Consider the following 19272-nt stretch of genomic DNA (forward strand, 5'->3'; position numbering starts at 1 on the left):
GAGAATTGCTTAAACCCAAGAGTTTGAGGCTGCTGTGAGCTGTGACATCATGGCACTCTACCGAGGGTGACATAGTGAGACTCAATCTCAAAAAAAAAAAAAAGAGAGAGAGAGAAAGTGTTCTGGGCTCAGAGATTTGGGTCTTATCAGATTTACTGCTATGAGTTCCCTTGCTCACTATTCAGGGTTCTGGCCTCCAAATTCTAACCTGTAAGTGCCACACTTAAATTATGGTACACAGTGGTCCAACCTGTGTGGATTTTTTTTTTTTTTTTTGAGACAGAGCCTCAAGCTGCCGCCCTGGGTAGAGGCTATGGCATCACAGCTCACAGCAACCTCCAACTCCTGGGCTCAAGCGATTCTCCTGCCTCCACCTCCCAAGTAGCTGGGACTACAGGCGCCTGCCACAATGCTTGGTTATTTTTTGATTGGAGCCATCATTGTTGTTTGGCAGGCCTGGGCTGGATTCGAACCCGCCAGCTCAGGTGTATGTGGCTGGCGCCTTAGCCGCTTGAGCCACAGGTGCCGAGCCCCTGTGTGGATTTTGACAGGATTATTAGGTCCCTGACCTGGACCCTGAGGGACTATTAATGCAACCTCAGATTAAATTATCCTTTGTTACCCTCCTTATCCAGCTGGCTCACTTTGTGAATATCACCAACCAAATCCCAGGAGTCTTTATTTCACACAAATTGCCATCAAGACAGGACTACCTTGTCCATTACTTGCAATTGATTTCTTTTTCTTTACAAACAAATTTGAATTCTTTGTTGAATGCTCTCTTGGTGGATGGGCTCATCCTTCCAAGCCTCTGAGATAATTTAGGTTCTTGGTTCTGGCTTCATCTCAACAGCTCACACATTTGTATTCAATCAACCTAATACAGGGACTTTCCACTTGGGCCCCCAGATGTCATAGAGTCCTAGAAATTGGGCAAGAAAAAGAAATTACACCTTTATTTTCACTAATCTCTAACTGAAATTCCGCATTTCCTTCCTATTATGAGCATGGGTAAAACCATCCAAGACATATTAGCAATGCCTATGACTTATTACTAATAGACACCACAGCTATTTTTATATCTCACTACAGTTGTAAAAATCTCAAAATATTGTTTATTCTTATTGCTATTTGGAAAATACAAGTAGTTACACTTGTTGCTAGATCTTATTAAATGTATTAAAAAGAAGCACATATAATTTTTTAACATTTTGTTAAACTGTTTCATTGGTTTCCTTTGTAATCCTATACATTTTATGTGGTGGGTTTAAAAATAATTCTGAGAAGGAATCAGTAGATCTCTCCAGACTGCCAAAGGTGTCCATGGCACACACAAAAAAGTTGAAACCCCTGGCCTGACGGAACTCCCTCCAAGCCTCCTGGAGAGCACCTCTGAGTTGACCACATTCATATATTCATACATTCATGCATTCTCCCCAGGTCCACAGGCAAGGAACTGGATTATGTAGGAATAGAACACTATAGGTGGACAAAATAGGTGGTGGAAAATGGATTAGAGAGAGGAAGGAAAAAGAGGAGAAGGAAAAACAGGATATGGGTCGGGGGGGGGGATTTTATCAAAAGCCCAGGAAACACATAGCTGTGGAAAACTCAACCTTTATTATTACCTGCCTAGTGCAGGGGATTAAAATTGCCTCAAGCTAGGTCCATATATTAGTGTAAAAATCTGTGTCTCTCCCCCCAAAAATGTACAAACCCCAAGTGATTATAGAAAAACCAATATGGCAACTACAATAGAGATGTCCAACCCCATGGGCCACAGGCCATTGCTCCCTCTTTCCCCCTAATCTCAATATTTACTCCACAGAAATGGACAGGCTTAGAGAAGTTCTAGCTACAACATGGCAGGTGGGAAGTTGGGATGACTGAGGGTTGGGGCAGGGATCACCCCCAGGTCCAGTGTTTCAGGTGATGGAGGAGGAAGAAGCCAAAGCTGAGGACAGTTCCAGGAGTAAGCACAAGGGAACATCTTTTCCCTTTTCCCATCTTGTCCTCCTCACCACCCCTCAAATTCTCAGCCAGGGGGTCCAGTGTGTGACAGGAAGAGAGGCTTGGGGCATGGCCACCTCTCCAGGAACCAGTGTTGTCCAGTGCAGCCCAACAGTTCCAATGGGCCACATCCAGTGTCTGCCCCTATATTTGATACCACCCTTCCCCAAGGGATGGCAAGAGGAGGTCAAAGAGGATCCCATCCACAGGGCCAGCTGGGTGGGCGGTGGGGGCTTCTAGGAAGGAGGAATGGGAAAGAGACGTGACAGTGTGTCTGGGAAGGGGGGCATCATCTCCCTGGCAGGCCCAGCCCACCTGTGGTCACACTGCCTTCTCTTAGTGGCAACAGGCAGTCGGAAGAGGAGTGAGGTGGGGGTGCCGTTGGCTCCTCTCAGTTCAGGGTCACTGGCTTCCCCTGGATCACTCCCGGAGGGAGGGGCAGCTGATGTGATTCACACTGTGTTGAGCGCGTCCTCTGCCAGGAACCGATGCATTTGGGAAAAGGGTGGTCGCTGCTCGGACTCCCGGCTCCAGCACCGAAGCATCAGTTCATATAGGCCCTGTGGGCAGGCAGGCGGCCTGGACAGGTACACCTGTAGTATTACAGTGTGGAATGCAGGGGACAAGTGGTATTCAGTCTCAAAGATGTCCGTGTCATGCTCTGCCCCTCCCAGCCCCACCATCACCTCACACCCATCTTCCCTCCCCTCTGCTCTGACCTGCCGGCCCTGGTCCCGGAAGAACTCCCCTGCATTCTCGATGACTTGCTCATCGGTGAGCTGCCCAAAGGGCTGGGCCCTGCAGAGCATCAGCACCTCCCATAAGGTCACCCCAAAGGCCCACACATCACTTGCAGTGGTGAACTTCCCCTGGCACACAAAGAAGGCAACAAAGGCAAAGAAGGGCATTAAGCAGTGCACACCATGCTCCCCTGCTATGGGGAGGGCATTAAGCAGTGCACACCACGCTCCCCTCCTATGGGGAGGGCATTAAGCTGTGCACACCATGCTCCCCTGCTATGGGGAGGGCATTAAGCAGTGCACGCCATGCTCCCCTGCTATGGGGAGGGCATTAAGCTGTGCACGCCATGCTCCCCTGCTATGGGGAGGGCATTAAGCAGTGCACACCTGCTCCCCTGCTATGGAGAGGCCCCCCTCCCACCCACTCTGGGCCTCACCAAGGTCTGACCCCACCTCCCCAAGCCCAGGCTCTCCACACTCCTTACCTAGCCCATCTTTCCCAGTAGGCCTGCCCACTCTCCCTTGGGCTCTGCCTTCTTTCTCCATGGTCTACCTCCTGGGCCCTGGCCCATCTCTTCCTTCCACCCTCCCCCATTTTCTGGTCCTGACACATCTTCCTGCCCAACCTCTCTATCTCCAGCTTCCTCCCTCCCCTTTATCTCTTGAGCTCTCTGCCACCCAAACTCCACCTTGGTACCTGGACTCTTCCCATCATACCACAGCACCCTACTTTCTCCAGTCCTGTGAGCCAAGGGACCCTCACTTTATAGAGATCATAAGGGACTGGGGACACCAGAGCCATGAGTGGCAGCCAGTGCTCTCCCTACCTGCCCTGACCCTGCGACCTGTGTCTAGGTTGCTCACCATGAGGATGCACTCCCAGGCCATCCACCGGATGGGCAGCACCGCCCGGCCCTGCACACGGTAATAGTCCCCAGCATAGAGGTTCCGGCTCATGCCAAAGTCAGCGATTTTGATGGTGAAATTCTCCCCAACCAGGCAGTTCCGTGTGGCCAGGTCCCGATGCACAAAGTTGAGTGTGGCTAGATAGTGCATGCCTGAGGCAATCTGGGCTGCCACATGCAACAACATCGGGTAGCTGAGAAAGGGAGCCATGACAGAGGGTCACAAGGACAGCTGCACAGAGTCCCATCCAGGAAAGGAAAGGAGCCCCTCTCCCCAGAGGGCCAGGTCACTCCTGCTCCCTGTGCTGAGATGCTCTTCGCCTACACAAGGCCAGTGTGGCTTCCCACTCAACCTCTCTGGCCCATCCAACCCTAAATAGTTCTTCTTGAATTATGCTTCCCAACCTGGACTTGGGGTGAAGGTGAGAGAGGCCAGAAGAGAAGTCATGACAGGGCCCAAGTTTCTCCCCACCCCACACAGTCCTCTGCTCGCAGCCTTTCTGTCCACAGTCCTGGACTAACATGTCACATATTCCTCACACCAGGCCCCTCCTGGAACCCCTACCCACCTCCTTGCCCCATGTTGCCCTCTTTTCCTCTGGACTGCACTGAGGGGAGAGGAGTCCTCCTAGGTGGGCAGGTACCTAATGGTGGGCCCCTGGGTAGCCTCCCTGTTTCCAGGGTCGCCCTCAGCCGCCTTGTCCTCCAGCTGGTGGGCACTGAGGAACTGGTTCAAGTCTCCATTCTCCATGTAGTCGGTAATCATGCAGAGGGGGTCGTCCTGCACACACACGCCCAGCAGCCGGATGATGTTGGGATCCTTGAGCCTCGACATGATCTTCACTTCCTTCAGGAAATCATTCCTGGAGAAGCACAGGGACAGTGAGGGAGTGCCGAGGAGGTGGCTGCACCTGCCCTTCTGCTCAGGTGGAGCAGGTGCCCCACCTACCCTACCCTAGACAGCACCTTCTGTCAGTCCCTACTATAGTTCTCTCTGGGTTGCCCCCCACCCTCCATGGCTTCCATTCTCTCCTTCCTGACCCCAGCCCTGGTCCCCACCTGGCATTCTTGGTGGCATCTGGCCGTAGGATCTTGACAGCTACCAACAAGGGGTGTCCCTTGCGCACATTAAGGGGGATATCAAGACTGACCAGATCTTGAGGGTTTTCTACCTCACACAGGTGTACCTGGAAAAAGAAGATCTTTTGCTAAGAGGGTCACAATAAGGTTCGCCAAGGTCAAGGGTCAAATGGGACAACACAGTCACAGATAACAAGGTTGCTGGCCAGGGGGATATGCAGGCATGGCATCAGAGTACCTGACTGGGACAAACACTACTGATGCCAGGCAGGCATCCTCCTTACCTCCCCAAACTGGCCCTCGCCAAGCTTCTCCTTGAAGCGGAGCCGGGATCGAGGGAAATCCACTCTGGGGGGCCCATCCCCAACTGCCCCTGGGGGCAGTGCGGGCACAGCATAGGTGTTGCCCCCGGTGACGCCCTGCAGGGTGACAATGTCAGCCTCGGCATAATGGGGGACGCTGTTCTGGGGAGGCGGGGGCAGAAGCGGGGCACCTGGCTTCTCAGGCTCCATATAGTCCCCACTGCAGGCTGGAGGGGTAAGGGGAAGAAGACAGGACGAGGCATCAGGGACAATGCCTGAGAACCAAGGTTGGCCCCATCCCAGCCTCCCAGAAGCCCTGTATCTCCAGTCAGGTAGGAGACTGGGTCTACCTTCTATCTTCCCTGGTATTCCACCCACCAATCTCTAACCAGACAAGACACTGGCCTGGGATGAAAGTTAGCTATTCCAGAGAAGACTTTTAAATCTATGGGAATATTTGAGCAAAACTGCCATAAGATCTTACTCTCTAGGCATCTCCCAGCCCAACCCCAGTGAAGATCAAGTCGAGGCTCAAGGACACCTTAGATAAGTCTTGGCTGGAAGAAGAATTCCTCTGCTCACCTCAGAAAAACAATGGTTCCAGTACCTGATCACCCTCTCCTTTCCAAACCCTCATCCTGTTCTCCACCAACTGCCTCCCTCCTCTCCCTTAACTATCTTCCCTGCCTTCAGCCTGGCTCCTCCCTGCCATGGCCTCAAACCCTTCCAACTTCACACACCAAGCTCAAAGACAAGCTCAAAGACAATGGCACACAGAGAGAGGGAGAGGGTGACAGTTCTTCACATCCCCAACACAGGTGTCTACAGACAGAAGAAGCAGAGCTGTCCCCTCTTAGCCCTGGGGAAGAGGCCACAGTGAGAAGGCAACACCAAGGAGAGGGGGAGCAGACAAAAGGGTGGGGGCGTGAGCCTTCACCTCTGGGACTGCAGAGAGAGGACACATGTAGGGGAGAGGGCAAGCACTCAGGGTGACAGGCCCTCCTCCTGCAGCTCTAGAGAAAGGGGAAAATAGGGAGAGTCACAGGAGAGCCTGGGGCCACCACAGCAACCTCCTGCCCAGCTCAGGAGAGCTAAAGAAATGGCATGGAAGAAGAGGAGTGCCAGAAGAAGGGGGCAGAGCTGAGAACCAGTGGGCTTTCTACTCCTCAGTTTGAGGGAGATGTCTGAAAAATGAGCAAAAAGCAGGAGAAGTGAGCTAAGGGTGCAAGAGCTTCCTTCCAGGGAGCTCAGGAGAGCAAAAGAGGCCACAGTGGGGAGAGGAGGGAGTGCCAGGTGTGAGGGCTTTTCCCTGCCCCAGCAGGGGCACGGGAAGGCTGGCAGAGCCCAGGGGCAGAGGGGCTTACCCTGGGTGTTGGTGGGTTTGGCCCAGGCGGGTGTGGGGGGGCCCGGGCCTCGAGGGGGACGGGCGTAAGTGGCCAGAAGGAGGCGGTAGGCTGGATTGGAGAGCAGCAACGCTGTCGGGAGAAGGAGGGGGGGAGACACGGGGTAGGGATGAGACTCAAGGCTAGACAGACAGGATTGGGCAAGGCCAGGGCTGATGGGAATGCCTGTACTAAGACACAGAGACAGGACAGAATAAGGACCTGGGGAGTTATGGCTAGCTGGATAGATAATGAATGGGTTGATAGGTGGATTAAGGATGATGAGATGGATGAATGGATGATGATAGATTGATGATAAACAAACATTTGAATGGTTGCATAGTTGGTGGGATGGATGGTTAGATAAATGGAGAATGGATGGATGAATATAGATAGATGGATGTTAGGATAGACGAATGAATGCATGGATATAGATACAGGGATGGATGGGTGGGTGGATGGATGGATGGATGGGTGGAATGAACAAATGAACATGGTAAGTCTAGGAGAACAGAGAAGCCAAGGAGACACAATGAGAAGGTACAAGAAGAAAGTTGAATGTGGGACACAGGGACAGGATGAGACCACAGGGCACTGTGGGTAACATGGGAAATTCTCTAGGGAGACTATGGTAGAGACATGGAATAATGTAGACAGTAACTAGGGGCACAGAAATAAGAAAATGAGTAGGAACTGGGAAAGACAGGAAAAGAAGAGAATGGAAAAGGAGAGGGAAAGGGATACAATAAGAAAATAGGCAGAGAGAATGGAGGTGGGACTGGGACATAGCAGGTCTTACCAGAGCTGCTGGGAACACAGGGAGCAGAGTGGGGTGGATTCCCACGAGGCCGGGGCTCCTGGTAAGGGGGTGGCTCTCGAGGACCTGGGCGATTGTTGATGAGTATGGTGTCCCCAGGAACAGACAGATGAACTGTCAGCTCCTCTTCCAATACCCGCCGCTCAGCCTTGTCATGGGGAAAGGGAAGCATTAACTGCGGCCACTGCTCAGCACACACATCGTGGGACTTTGTCACACACTACACCTATATTCTCTCCCTCAGTCCTCACAACAGTCCTGCATTTTTAACTACTATTATCTCCATTTCACAGGTAAAGAAAGTGAAGCTCAAGAGCATTTAAGTAACCTCCCTGCCTGACGTCCCACAATGTGATTCCAACCTAAATCTGAGCTGTCCATAATTAGCAACCTTAATGCAATCACCACTCCTGGATTCTGGCCAGGAGATGTAGCTTGGGGTTTACCAGCCTTCTTCTATTTCCCCTTAGTGCCAATCTCTACCTGTTTCCACCTGCTTCTGCCCCAAGAGGCTGACCAGTGTAGACTGTCAATAGGCCTAATTTGGGTTGAGAGGTAATCCCCAATAGGAGTTTACATGGGGGACAGAAAGTGGAGTCAGGGTATCTATTCCCTACGGCCTCCCTCAGGGGTGGATTAAAGCCTACTGCCCCACCAGACACACTCCCCCTCAGTCTTGGCAACTGCTGCCTCCTCTCACTCAGCAGGCGTAGGGAAGGGAACTGCCATGCTCCTCTGACTCCCATACACCCTGACTGCACCTTTGGAAGTGGTCTCTTTATTAAGCCCTCCTCAGAAAAAGGATGCGTGATGAGACTGTGTCCTGCAGTCCCCACCAGATCCAGATTTATGCAGGAGACCATCCTCCCTCCACACACATGCCTGACCCTCCCCACCTTGCTGAGGAGCCTGCGCCAGTGCAGCCGCCAGAGCATGAGGGCAATGATGAGCAGCAGCAGCAGGATGATGGCCACCAGGCAGCCGATGAGGATGGCGGTCGGGCTCCCCTCGGCCTTGGCCACAGGCTGCTGGCCCCGGGGCTCCAGCTCTAGCAGAGGCAGAAGAGTCAGCACTGTGGCTCCCACCCGTCCTGAGGGGAGGCCTGTGGAGGGGCAGTATACAGGGTCCACACACCCCAGGAGGCCCCAGGGCTGCTCACCCAAGCTGCTGAAATTGGTGGGAGGAGGGCCAGGTGGCCACCAGGGGGCTGGTGGGAAGGTGCCCCCCAGAGCCGGAGAGGAGTTGTTCACCACATCTGGGGAGAAGGAAGAAAGGAAAGGAGGGAGTTGGAGAAGGAGGAGACACAGGGAGCTGTCAGCAAAGGAGCAAGGGCAGGGGTGACTCTCAGTCACAGCTGGAAGGCCCAGCTGGGGCAGACGGTAATGCTTCAGTTGCTGGATGGTAGGGATGAGGAAAGCTCCTCAGGGAAGCCCATTGTGAGCGTATGGGGAGTCAGGAAGCATATAGAAGAGGCTATTTCTCAACTATCACTCAAGTATCTCAATACTTGAATAACAGTACTGTCAGACTGGCTCAATTGGTTCCAAGTGAGGACTCATAAAGGAAAAATAGAGGCATGTAGGGGCAGAAAGGGGCACCTCTGGTTAAGGCTCATGGGTGAAAGAGATGATGCCAGGAACGGGTATTTTGGAGCACTGCAGGGTTAGGAATTAGGTCAGTTGGCAATACCAGTGTTGGAGACTGGGCACACTCAAGGACTTACCAGAGATGAAGGAGATCTCACTGAAGAGTAGCCAGGGCCCCGCAAAGAAGAAGCGACATTGCAGAAAGCGACCCACACGGCCACCCAGAAGCACTGAAACAACCCGGGCTCTGGGGTCCCCCAGGCTGCCACCCAGGTTGTGTCGCATGGGCTCCCCCTCCCAGGCCATGGCAGGGCCTCGCTTGAAGTGACATTCCACCCCACCAGGCAGGCGAGCTCCCAGCGTGTGCATGTTGTTACAGTGGACCTAGGAGAAGAAGGACACAAGAGTCAAGGCCGGGAGACCCTGAGGACACCCCAGCAGCACCTAGCCTGGCTTCAGAGCCCTCCCCAAGAGCTGGACTTACTCACCTGCATGGCCTGGAAGGCCCTCAGCCGGTCAAATTCAAACTCCATCTCCAAGTAGCCACTGGGGAAGCTGTGGTTGCTCCATCCCACATAGTCATAGCCTGGCCAGACCCGCAGCTCCTGGCTCTCCCTAAAGTCATCCAGTCCCACCACACCATCTGCCAGCTGGCCCAGACCACCATACTGCAGCCTGGAGAGGAGGGGACAAGGAAGAGAAGATTAAAAGGAAAGATAGTCTTGACATCTAGGCACTCTGCCCCCACCCCCTAGTGGCTTGGCCAGCCACTCCCATGCACTCATCCTCCCCACCCGACTGCACCCTCAGGCAGCTCTCTCTTCCCTTCTTCCCGTACCACCCCCAGGACTATCACAGGTAATTTGCCGGTCACACCCTGCACAAAGGCATTACCTAGAAGGGGTGACATTGGATCTATGATGTATTTATTGTGACAATTTCTAACAAATATGTGTTAGCACAGGGGTGCCTTTTCCTAATTTATACAAAATGTCATTTGGGGGTGGCACCTGTGGCTCAGTGAGTAGGGCGCTGGCCCTATATACCGAGGGTGGTGGGTTCAAGCCCAGCCCCAGCAAAACTGCAACAACAACAACAACAACAAAAACAGCTGGGTGTTGTGGCGGGTGCCTGTAGTCCCAGCTACTCAGGAGGCTGAGGCAAAAGAATTGCCTAAACCCAAGAGCTGGAAGTTGCTGTGAGCTGTGATGCCACAGCACTCTACTGAGGATGACAAAGTGAGACTCTGTCTCTAAAAAATAAAAATAAAAATAATAAAAAAAAAATGTCATATGGGCTACTGGCCATCCTCCCCTTCATTCCTGGTTCCTGGTCCTGTCCCTTGAGGCCCGACATAATGGATATCTCTCCTGAGTTCTTCCATCTCACTGCCCAGACTATTTATAAGCCCCCCACACTCAGTCCTCCCTCTCATCCCAGGCCCCATGTCCTGCAGGGCCCATCCCCCTCACCCGCCAACAGTATGTCCATCATAGGTGGAGTCGTTGAGGTACACAGCCTCTGATAAGTACATCGTCTGTCCCGCAGGGGCGGTGTAAGACAGGAGTCCATCTGGGGAGGTTGGGAGGGGAGTGTCAGGTATGAAGCCTCCATCCCATCCTGGCATCAGGCCTGGGCAGGTTCCCCTTTCTTGTATCCCTCCACTTGCTCACTAGCCCATTGGTGTGGAGGAGGTGATGTTAGCCAGACCTCTCCTCACTCAGAGTGACAGCTTCCCAACAAGAGAAAGGGGATCCTGGACACTGGGCTCCCCATGCCCCACCCCCGGGCCAGGAAACAGGCTCTCAAGGAGCTAAGCTATTACTCACCCCTCCAGAGGCAGCCGTAGAGTTCCACCCGCAGACAGACACTCATGACCCGGTCAGCCCGGGGATAGAAGCGCACAAGTCGGGCGACCATGGGAGGCCCCAGGTCCTTGAGCACCACTCCCTCAGGGTCTTCATTACCTGAGATCACCTGTGGGCCAGGAAGCAGGAGGTGGACAGGTGGGAAGGGCTCCATGTCAGAGTCAGTTCCCAGCTACCAGCTGCTCCCTGGCTCAGACCACAGTGGCCACTAGATTTGTGAAGGGTGACACCAAGCACACAGCACTGTGGGGGCACAGCCAGGCTTTTATAGGAGAGACTTCTGACCCTCTCTCAGCCCAAAAGTCCATCCTCAGACTCTAGGCTCAGCTCTCCTCTCTCCTCACCTGGCTCCATCCATTCATCACCCAGACATTAATCCCACTGTGCTCAAACAAATCCAGTCCTCACACCCTTGCACTCCTGCCTCAGCTTCCCCCTCTTGTCTCATCCCTCTGTTCATTCAGCAGAAGTTGGCTGAGAGCCCACTGTGCCAGGCATGTTCTGAATGGTGAGTGTCAGTCCCTGCCCCTGCAGGATTGAGATTCCAACAGGGGAAACAGCTGTGAAGAAGAGCAGGCAGGGTGTGGGGACAGAGCAGTGAGGTGGAGGAGTCCCTGTGACATCCTTCTTCCTCTCAAGCTGAAGGACAGTGAAAGAGTCTTTCATACTTGGAATCTCAGTCCTGCAGGGGTAGAAGAGGCTTTGTAAGGACAGACACCTCAGGGAGAACTGAATGGAGTGGGAGAGTCCTGTGGATGTCTGGGGAAGGAGCTTTCCAGGCACAAAGAATAGCAAGTGAAAGTGTACTGAAGCAGCAGGAATGGGCCCTGCTTGTCCTGGGAAGAAGAAGAAGAGCAGTGCAGTCAAGGAGGAGCAAGAAGCTAAGAGATGCAGGCAAGGCAAGAGCCAGGCCAGGCTGAGCCTTCTGCACCAGCCAGGAGCTCAGCTTTTGTGCTGCCAGAGTGGAAGGCCAGCCGAGAGGTGTGAGCTAGCCGCAACATATTTGATTACATGTTCTAAAGCCCACTAGACATAGTCCCAAAGTGGAGGTTTGACTCCAGGCAGAAAAGGGCAGCAAAAAGAGTTTGGCATCTACCACATTGATCTGAGGCCAGGGCAGGGGAGCTGGACTGGTGAGGAGCGATCAGGAACTACCTTGGAGGTAGAACAGATGGCCTTGCTCATGCTTTGGAAGAAGGAGGTAAGAGAAGCAGAGGGATGAAGGATATCACCTTAGCTTATGGTCTGGGCAACAGGGCAATAGCAGCACCATTTCCTGTGCTAGAAAATGCTGGGGGAAGAGCAGGTTTGGGGTAGAAGTGAGAATCGAGTTCAGCTTGGGAAGTTAATGGTAAGTTTGAGATGCCCATTAGGCACCTAGGTGGAGAGGACAAGCAGGCAGGCAGGTCTGCAATACTAGAAGGAGCTCAGGGGTGGGGACTGGGCTGGACATGATATAAACTAGAGTGTCACTGGTGTAAAGGTGATGCTTAAAGTATAGGTGGAAGAGAGGAAAGCCAACCTCCCTGGGTCCTGCCCTGGTCTGCCTCACCTCCTGACCCCAGCGGTCTCTCCAGTCCATCCAGCGGTGACCGTCCCGAGAGTAACGCAGCCGGTAGCTCCGGGAGAACTCCTTGCCCAGGCCCCCAGCATGCCGCCCCTGGGTGCCCACCAGAGCCACCAGGTGCAGCCGCTGTAGATCCACCTGCAGGTACTCTTCCTCCTTGGGAAACACTGACCCTGCAGGGCACCATGCCCCATCCCCGTCACTGCTCTCCAGCCTGGGAGGGGGGAAGGAGGTCACAGGAAACATCTGGCCTGGGTCTGCCTCTGTCTCCAGTGTTTAACCTCCCCAACCCCGGCAGACTGCAGGCATTTCTTTGACCTGTGCCTTCTCAAAGCCTCTTGGCTCGGGCAGAGGAGTTGGAAGGGCAAGTAGAGATCCCAGAAGCTCCCTGTGGGGCAGCTCCAGGTGCACCAGGTGTGCCAGGTACCTGCTGTGGCGGGCAGCAGTGGAGTCTGACCAGGAGCTAGAGGCAGAGATGTCACTGTCAGGGATGGTCCGGTCCTGCATGCCCAGGGCATAGCGGCACTTGGCTGGGTGAGAATAAGCATGTGACAAGTCAAGGGCCTCAACTCTCTGTCTCTGAAGCCCCATCCCTCAGGGACCCATAATTCAGTCTCCTCACCAGGGTCAAAATGTCCCTTCATGTCAGCATCTCCAGTTGCCACCAAGAGCAGCAGCAGTAGAGAAGAGAGGGCCCCTAGCCCCATAGCTCCTGATCCCTCAGTCCTAAGGGGGTGGGGGCAGCATCTCTGCAGGGGACAAAGCGGGGAGTGGGTAAGTTAATCAGAGGGACTGAGTCACAGCCGACAGCATTAGACGGAGACAGAATGGGCTGCTTTGGGGACAACAGCAGTAAAAGGATAACAGGAACTGTTTAAAATCATCAACTATATTTTTAGAATGTTTTCCTTGTCCCAGACACTGGGCTAAACCCTTAAACAGAATTCATAATTTTATCTTCACAGTCACTTCATAAGGTAGATACTATTACTATCTATATTTAACATAGGAAGAAACTGGGACAGAGATCAGTTAATAAGTTGCCTAAACCCCCATTTTCCCAATGAATAAAGGGCAAAATACCCCATAAACAATGGCTCTGAACAAACAATACATCTTTAAAAATAAATGCTTATATATGGTAGGAAAAGGGTTAATAATAATAAAGTCTGTTATGATTTGACAAGAAAAAGACATAATAAGCAATCCAATAGAAAAATAGCCAAAGAATTTGGACAATCATTTCACAAAAAACAAAACCAAATTGCCAACACATATATTTTTTTAAATAGTCTAATTCACTACAGTCAGGAAAATACAAATCAGATTGACAAAATATGTTTTAAGGTGGTAATACCTCTAGGTGGTGAAGAGTGATGAAAAAGCAGCCATCATGTGTGATGGTGGAAATGTAGCATCATCCATTTGGAAAGCAATCTAGCAATTATCTATTTAATTATAAATATTCATCCCCTTCAACCTTCCAATGATCTAATCAAAGGGAGTGGGAGAAGCACCAGGAAAACACATATACAAAGATGTTTATTATGGCACTTTTTGTAATGACTCAAATCTGTAAGTCTTGTGAATGCCCCTAAAGAATGGGCTGGGAAAAATATTTAAAGTTCGTGGACTACTATGCAGCTATGAAAAGTCACAAAGTAGCAATATGTCTCTGACTTCGTGTGATTTCCTGTGCAACTGATGAATATAAAAAGCAAGATACAGAAGGATGAAAAAGTATCCCACTTTTTGAAAACAAAGAATAAACAAACCTCTGTGTTTGTATATATACCTGTATTTATGTCTAGAGAGAGAAGGTACATAATAGAATATACACATAACAATAAAATGTAACATGAGTTAACACCAATGGAGAAAGAGAAAAAAGCAAACAAAAAGGGAAGAGACAGGCTGTATTATTGTTCTAAATCCTGTAACATATGGTAACACTGATATATTTTATGTAAAATCATATGATACATAAAATATCAAAATTGTCTTGATTTTTTTAAAAAATAAAGGTGTCCAAACATGGCTAGGCAACTCCTTGTGGAGGATATAATAAAATTAAACACTAGATAAGCCTGGAGCAGTTGATCCTGGTCCCCTCCCACCTAGAAGCCCCAAACTCTAAGAGAAGTTGAGGACCTCAGCACCTTCTAATCTTACTGTCCTCTAGAGACCTGTAGGCTCAGCAGCATCAGCAACACCTGGAAGCTTGGGGGAAAGACAGAATCTCAGGTCCACCCTAGACCTGCTGAATCAGAATCTGCATTTTAACACAATCCCCAGATCCATGCCCATTAAAGTTTGAGGATCTCCAGTCTGTTTCTCAAGAGGCCCAGGCAGCTTATTCCACCTAACACCATTCCGACTGGCATCTCCTCTCAAACCCAAATAACTACTCTTCCCTGCCTCAGCTGTAGGAAAAGTTACCCTAACCTGTGCTGGTCCCAGAGCCCTGCACTGAATTCTCCAGGGCCTAAAATCGTGAGAACTTCTGCCACCTCTCTCACAGCCTTACCCTACCCTGACATCAGCTCCAAAACATCCTGTCCCCAGCTCTCCCTGCTCTGCCTTCCCCTCCTGGGATGGAGATCCAGATATCCCGTCCCCCAGTTCCCTCTTTCAGAAGGTGGTTGTCTCTGGAGAAGAGCCCAGGGCTGGGGGGAAAGCTGAGTTGCCCTGGAGACCAGGAAGCTATGTCACCCCAGGAGGTAGGAATGGGGGACACTCCCCCATCCCTTTGTCCTCCTCCAGCTGCTCCCACAATGCTCTAGGGCAGGAATGTAAGAGGCAGCTGAGACCCCAGAGCTCAGAGGCAGCAGCTGAGGGGGATGACTGAATTACGGGGGACACTGGTTATCAAGGGAGAGGCTAGAACTGGAAGGCATCATGCTTGGTCCCTCGGGGTCTAGTGCCATGATGCAGGGGAGCAGGCTACAGGAGTCCCAGGAAACTGGTCCCTGAATTCCTGGGTGCTATTCTCCACCCCCCACCTCTCTTGGGAACAGCGGGACTCTTGTTCCCCTGAGTAACCTTCATGCCTATCCCAGATGAGTCATCAGAGCCAGACGGAGCTGAGAGGAGCCCGGGGTAGAGACACAAAGACAGGCAGGCAGAGAATGGGAGGCAGGGGGAGACAGAGCGAGAAACACAAAGCAAGAGGTAAATAGAGCAGGCTCAGAAACACAGGGCACAGAGCCAAGCAGAGAAACACAGACACTTCTGGGACAACCCGTTTCCCAACATCCCCCAATCACCCCAACTCTCTCCACTGTGTATTGACCCCACCATCTGACACGTGGAGGACAGGCCCAGAAGACCAACCCCAATCCCACCCCATCCCATTATAACCAATTACAAACCAGTGCCAGGCCACTCTGCCATAGGTCCTTTCCCCTCCTCTCCCAATCCCCTACCTCTCACCCAGACAACACCATCCTCACAGCTCTGTATGTACACACACACACACACACACACGTGGTCAGACACACAAACGTACTGAGCTGGCTGTAAACATGGGGCTAAATGTAGTGCACACACACCCTCAGTGTCTCAGACAACCCCTTGCAGACGCCAGAGACAGAGCAAACACAGCCGCTTATTGCACACATCAACTCCATCCACACCCTGACATTCTTTAAAGTCCAACCCTGTCACTTAGTGAATAGGCACCTTCAGACACCTGTGAACATGAAATGACAAACACCATATGCTCCTGTGACCAGAAAACAGTGAGACACATATACTCAGGCCCTTGGGCATAGGATCCACAGAGAACTGGGGGCCCACCCCCTAACACACATGAGAAGTCCAGCGGGCAGGGAAGAGGTGGACACTTGGGTGAGAAGAGTGGCAATGGGAACAAGAGCGATTTCTCCAGTTCATTTCCCTATACATTCTGCTTTCACCTATCTCCGCTACATCTTTCAATTCTGGAAATATGTCCATCCCTCAGCCACAGAGAGCCTGAGCCCAGACTCTGGCTCGGGATGCAGGAGCTGGAAAGGAATGTCCAGTCAGCAGCGACCAGGGGACCTGTGGGTGACGACGGGGGGCGAGAAAGGGGGTGAGACCCTACGGATGATGCACACTGGTAGCGGCATTATCGCTGACTATGCAGCATGGAAGAGCGGTGTCCATGGTACGTTAGAGTGTCAGTCCCTCTCTCTGCTGGGCTGTGGCCAGGCTGTCCAACTGAGAGTTGGCTGGGCAGAGACTTAACGGTTAGCAGATCCCCGCGGGGACTGGCCAGGTGGAGGGCAGGCCCGTTCTCCAGGGGGCAGAAGAGATGACTCAGTAGGGCTACAAAGGAGCACCTGTCCTCCCGGGGCTCAGTTCCTCTACGCTGAGTGGTGGTGGGGGGGGGGGGCTTTCTCAGTGCTGGGACACGCTTTTTCTCGGAAGTTAGGGGCTTTTCCCCTTTCTCAGACAGTAAGCCAGCAGTGGGGAGGAGGCAGGGTCGGGCTTAGAAGAGCTGGACAACGAGTACATGGTAGAGCCTGGGACGTGCTGCCTCCCGCCGGCCCGCTCCCTCCGGCCGCCGCCGCTCCTCCCCGGAGCCCCAGGCCTCCGCCCCACAGGGTCCGCCAACGCTGTCCCTACCTCTCATCGCTCTTCCCGGCAGACCCAGGCGTTCGACCCTGGAGCGGGGCCTCCTCCGCGGCTGGGCGAGGGGAGGAGGCAAGCGGAGGGAGCCAGGAGCCGGGAGCGGGAGGCGCCGGCGGGGCTCGGGTGTCGGGAGGCGGCTCCCGCGAGCAGCTGTTGGGGGCCTGTTCCGGGGAGAGGAGCCAGGGCTGGGGCGGCACGAGCCCAGGCGCCGCCTCCCCTCGCCTCAGTCCCGTCCCTTCCTCCCCCGCTCCTTGCTCCCTCCCTTCGCCCTCCGCGCTGCGCGTCGGGGCCCGCCGCCCTCCCTCCTCCTCCCGGACAGAGCAGTCCCCGCCGCTCCCACGCCCGGCGCCGCCCTCCCGAGCCCGCCACGCCCACCCCGCGCGGCCCGAGCGCCAGGCCTCCCCCAGGTAACCAGCCCCGGGCCCTCCCCGGCGCGGCATCCCAGCCGCCGCCACACGCTGCGGGGCAGCCCAGCCGCTGAAGCCCCCAGCCCGCTCGGTACCACCCCTTCCACTCACTCGCAGCCCACCCCAGCTTCCCCACCAACGAGAACCTCCGCAGCTGAGGCCCGCCAGCCGTGGCCCAGCTCCGGACCTCCCACACATGCGGCCCCACCGATGGATGGCACCCCTCCCTCCTTCTGGGCTCCGTTCCTGAAGAGAGAGGCGAAGGGGAGCAGACAAGGGCACAGAGGAAAGAGCAGGTTCCCACAGGCCCAGCGCCACGCCTAGCCGCAAGAGTTTGATGGGGGAAGGGAGCAGTGCACACCTGTCCAGCCAGGCCCGCGGGCCGCTCTTTCACACCGCCTGCCTTAGCTCAGCTCCTCTCTGGCACCCTCAGGGCGTCCTTCTCCACACCCCAACCTCGAGGACCCCAGAGCCTGAGGGCCGGCCCACACTCTTCTAGTCCCTTCCTCTTTATACCTCCCCCCCCCAGCTCCGCAGGGCACCCCTCTTTTCTCAGGAACACTGGGATCCAGGCTCCCAGGCACTGGTTCCTGGGGCTCCCTGCCTGGGGAGCCGGGAATCCTCTGCAGAGCTTTCTCGGGCCCAATGAGCTCTGGTCCCCGTGGGTACTGAAGGGAAGTAGGGCAGAAATGAAGCCAGGGCAAGGTGGGTGGTAGGAAAGGAGAGGAGCAGGAGGAGGGGAGAGGCACAAGTGAGAATCAGACACAGCCAAAAAGGGGATAAAAGAGACACCAGAAGATGAGCGCAAAGGGACAAGGTAGGCCCATCACAGGGTAGAGAACTGCCACACGGAGGACATGTGGGGACAGAAAATTTCGTGGTAGGAGGTGTTCCTTCCCACTCGGGCCCTCCCTATCTCTCTCCATACCCCCACATCTGCCAACTACCTACACAATGTCACGGTCACAAGAAGGTCTCTCTCGAGCGCTCTGTTGCAGACCTCTGCCCGTTGCACTTCACAGTAGGTAAAAACACACAGTCTGCCTGCAGTCCCCAACAACAGTCCGGAGAAAGAAACATGAAGTCCCAACCAGACGAGAACACAAAAGCACTATCAGGAAGAGGCTGGCCCTTGGGAGAGGCCAAGGCACATAAAGGCACAAGTTCACCAAACCTAGACACCCCAGCTGCTGAAGGACCTTCTAACAGACAACCCAGGGTCACTCGGAAAACTACCTCTTCCCACCTTCCCCTTCACCAAGCAGCCCGGGCTTCCTCCAGAGTACCTACCCCTCGGGTGACTGCCGCTGGGGAATCTGGGCCCTTGGAGGGGCTGGGCCGGGGGTGGGGCCAGGCTGGGGCGGGGCCAAGGCTTCCCTAGGAACCTCACCTGGGCGGTTGGCAGCCCCGCCCCCCAGGAGCAGGGCTCTGGTGAAGCCCGGGGCTGAGCTGCCACCCCTCACACCCTAGTGGGACATTCCACACCCCAGGCCCCACGCTGACCCGGGTCAGGTGGCATGACAATGCCCAGACAAAGGGGAACACAAGAGACAGTAGAGAATGCCAGAGTCCTGAAACTCACGTTGCTCTCACTTCTCCCTCAGGAGAAATTCCTAGTGGAAGATGCCCACCTAGCCCCAGCACAGGGCTGGAGGAGTAGGAGGGTTGCCGGACTAGGGCCCAGCGGAATCAAGTGACCACGGAAAAGGGACTGGAGCCAGCTGGAATGCGAGGCTCAGAGCTGAGATTCCCAGGGACCAGAGAGGGAAATCCCAGCCATCCAGGGGTCTGGAGAGCAGTGCCAAAGACTGCCTATCCACCCAGAGCCCACCTCACATCTCCCAAATCTCAGAGGCCCCCTGATGTCCTCCAGAACCCCTAAAGTGCTCCCCTATCACTTTTCATTTCTGCCCTCCCATTGGGGCTATCCTCTCCCTCATGCTGATGGTCTCCTGCTGCCCAAGAAGGAGAGGAGGGAAAACAGCTGAAAA

At 53.8% G+C, this 19272-nt stretch overlaps 1 protein-coding gene across 3 annotated transcripts; it reads right to left on the bottom strand.

The window, feature by feature from the left end:
- Positions 1–1601: 1601 nt before the first annotated feature.
- DDR1 (discoidin domain receptor tyrosine kinase 1) lies at positions 1602–17152 on the bottom strand. 3 transcript variants are annotated; one of them, XM_053603055.1, is made up of 18 exons: positions 16869–17020; positions 12880–13006; positions 12685–12787; positions 12243–12471; positions 10652–10799; positions 10295–10394; positions 9311–9497; positions 8960–9206; positions 8396–8491; positions 8133–8284; positions 7219–7384; positions 6402–6512; positions 5020–5264; positions 4715–4842; positions 4300–4518; positions 3615–3849; positions 2730–2879; positions 1602–2603 (listed from the first exon to the last, which is right to left on the bottom strand). In XM_053603055.1, the coding sequence occupies exons 2-18, from the start codon at positions 12962–12964 to the stop codon at positions 2463–2465; spliced, it is 2742 nt and encodes a 913-aa protein (XP_053459030.1). In that variant the 5' UTR covers positions 12965–13006; positions 16869–17020; the 3' UTR covers positions 1602–2462. The 3 variants fall into 3 exon arrangements, 2 of the variants coding, with proteins under 2 accessions (XP_053459030.1, XP_053459032.1); XM_053603057.1 differs by lacking the exon at positions 6402–6512 and having other exon boundaries at positions 16869–17139; XR_008382538.1 differs by lacking the exons at positions 1602–2603; positions 2730–2879; positions 3615–3849 and having other exon boundaries at positions 4393–4518; positions 5020–5154; positions 16869–17152.
- Positions 17153–19272: the final 2120 nt, after the last annotated feature.

The sequence above is a fragment of the Nycticebus coucang genome, chromosome 9 (genome assembly GCF_027406575.1).
Source record: "Nycticebus coucang isolate mNycCou1 chromosome 9, mNycCou1.pri, whole genome shotgun sequence".
Lineage (NCBI taxonomy): Eukaryota > Metazoa > Chordata > Mammalia > Primates > Lorisidae > Nycticebus > Nycticebus coucang.

Bases quoted from the DNA above. Each gene is read 5' to 3' on its own strand.
- DDR1 (XM_053603055.1), bottom strand. From the start codon at position 12,964: ATGGGGCTAGGGGCCCTCTCTTCTCTACTGCTGCTGCTCTTGGTGGCA. The intron at 10,800-12,242 runs GTGAGGCAGACC...CCTGGCCCACAG, and splicing joins GAGACCGCTGGGGTCAGGAG to GTGATCTCAGGTAATGAAGA. The intron at 5,265-6,401 runs GTAAGCCCCTCT...TTACCCCTCCAG, and splicing joins CAAACCCACCAACACCCAGG to CCTGCAGTGGGGACTATATG.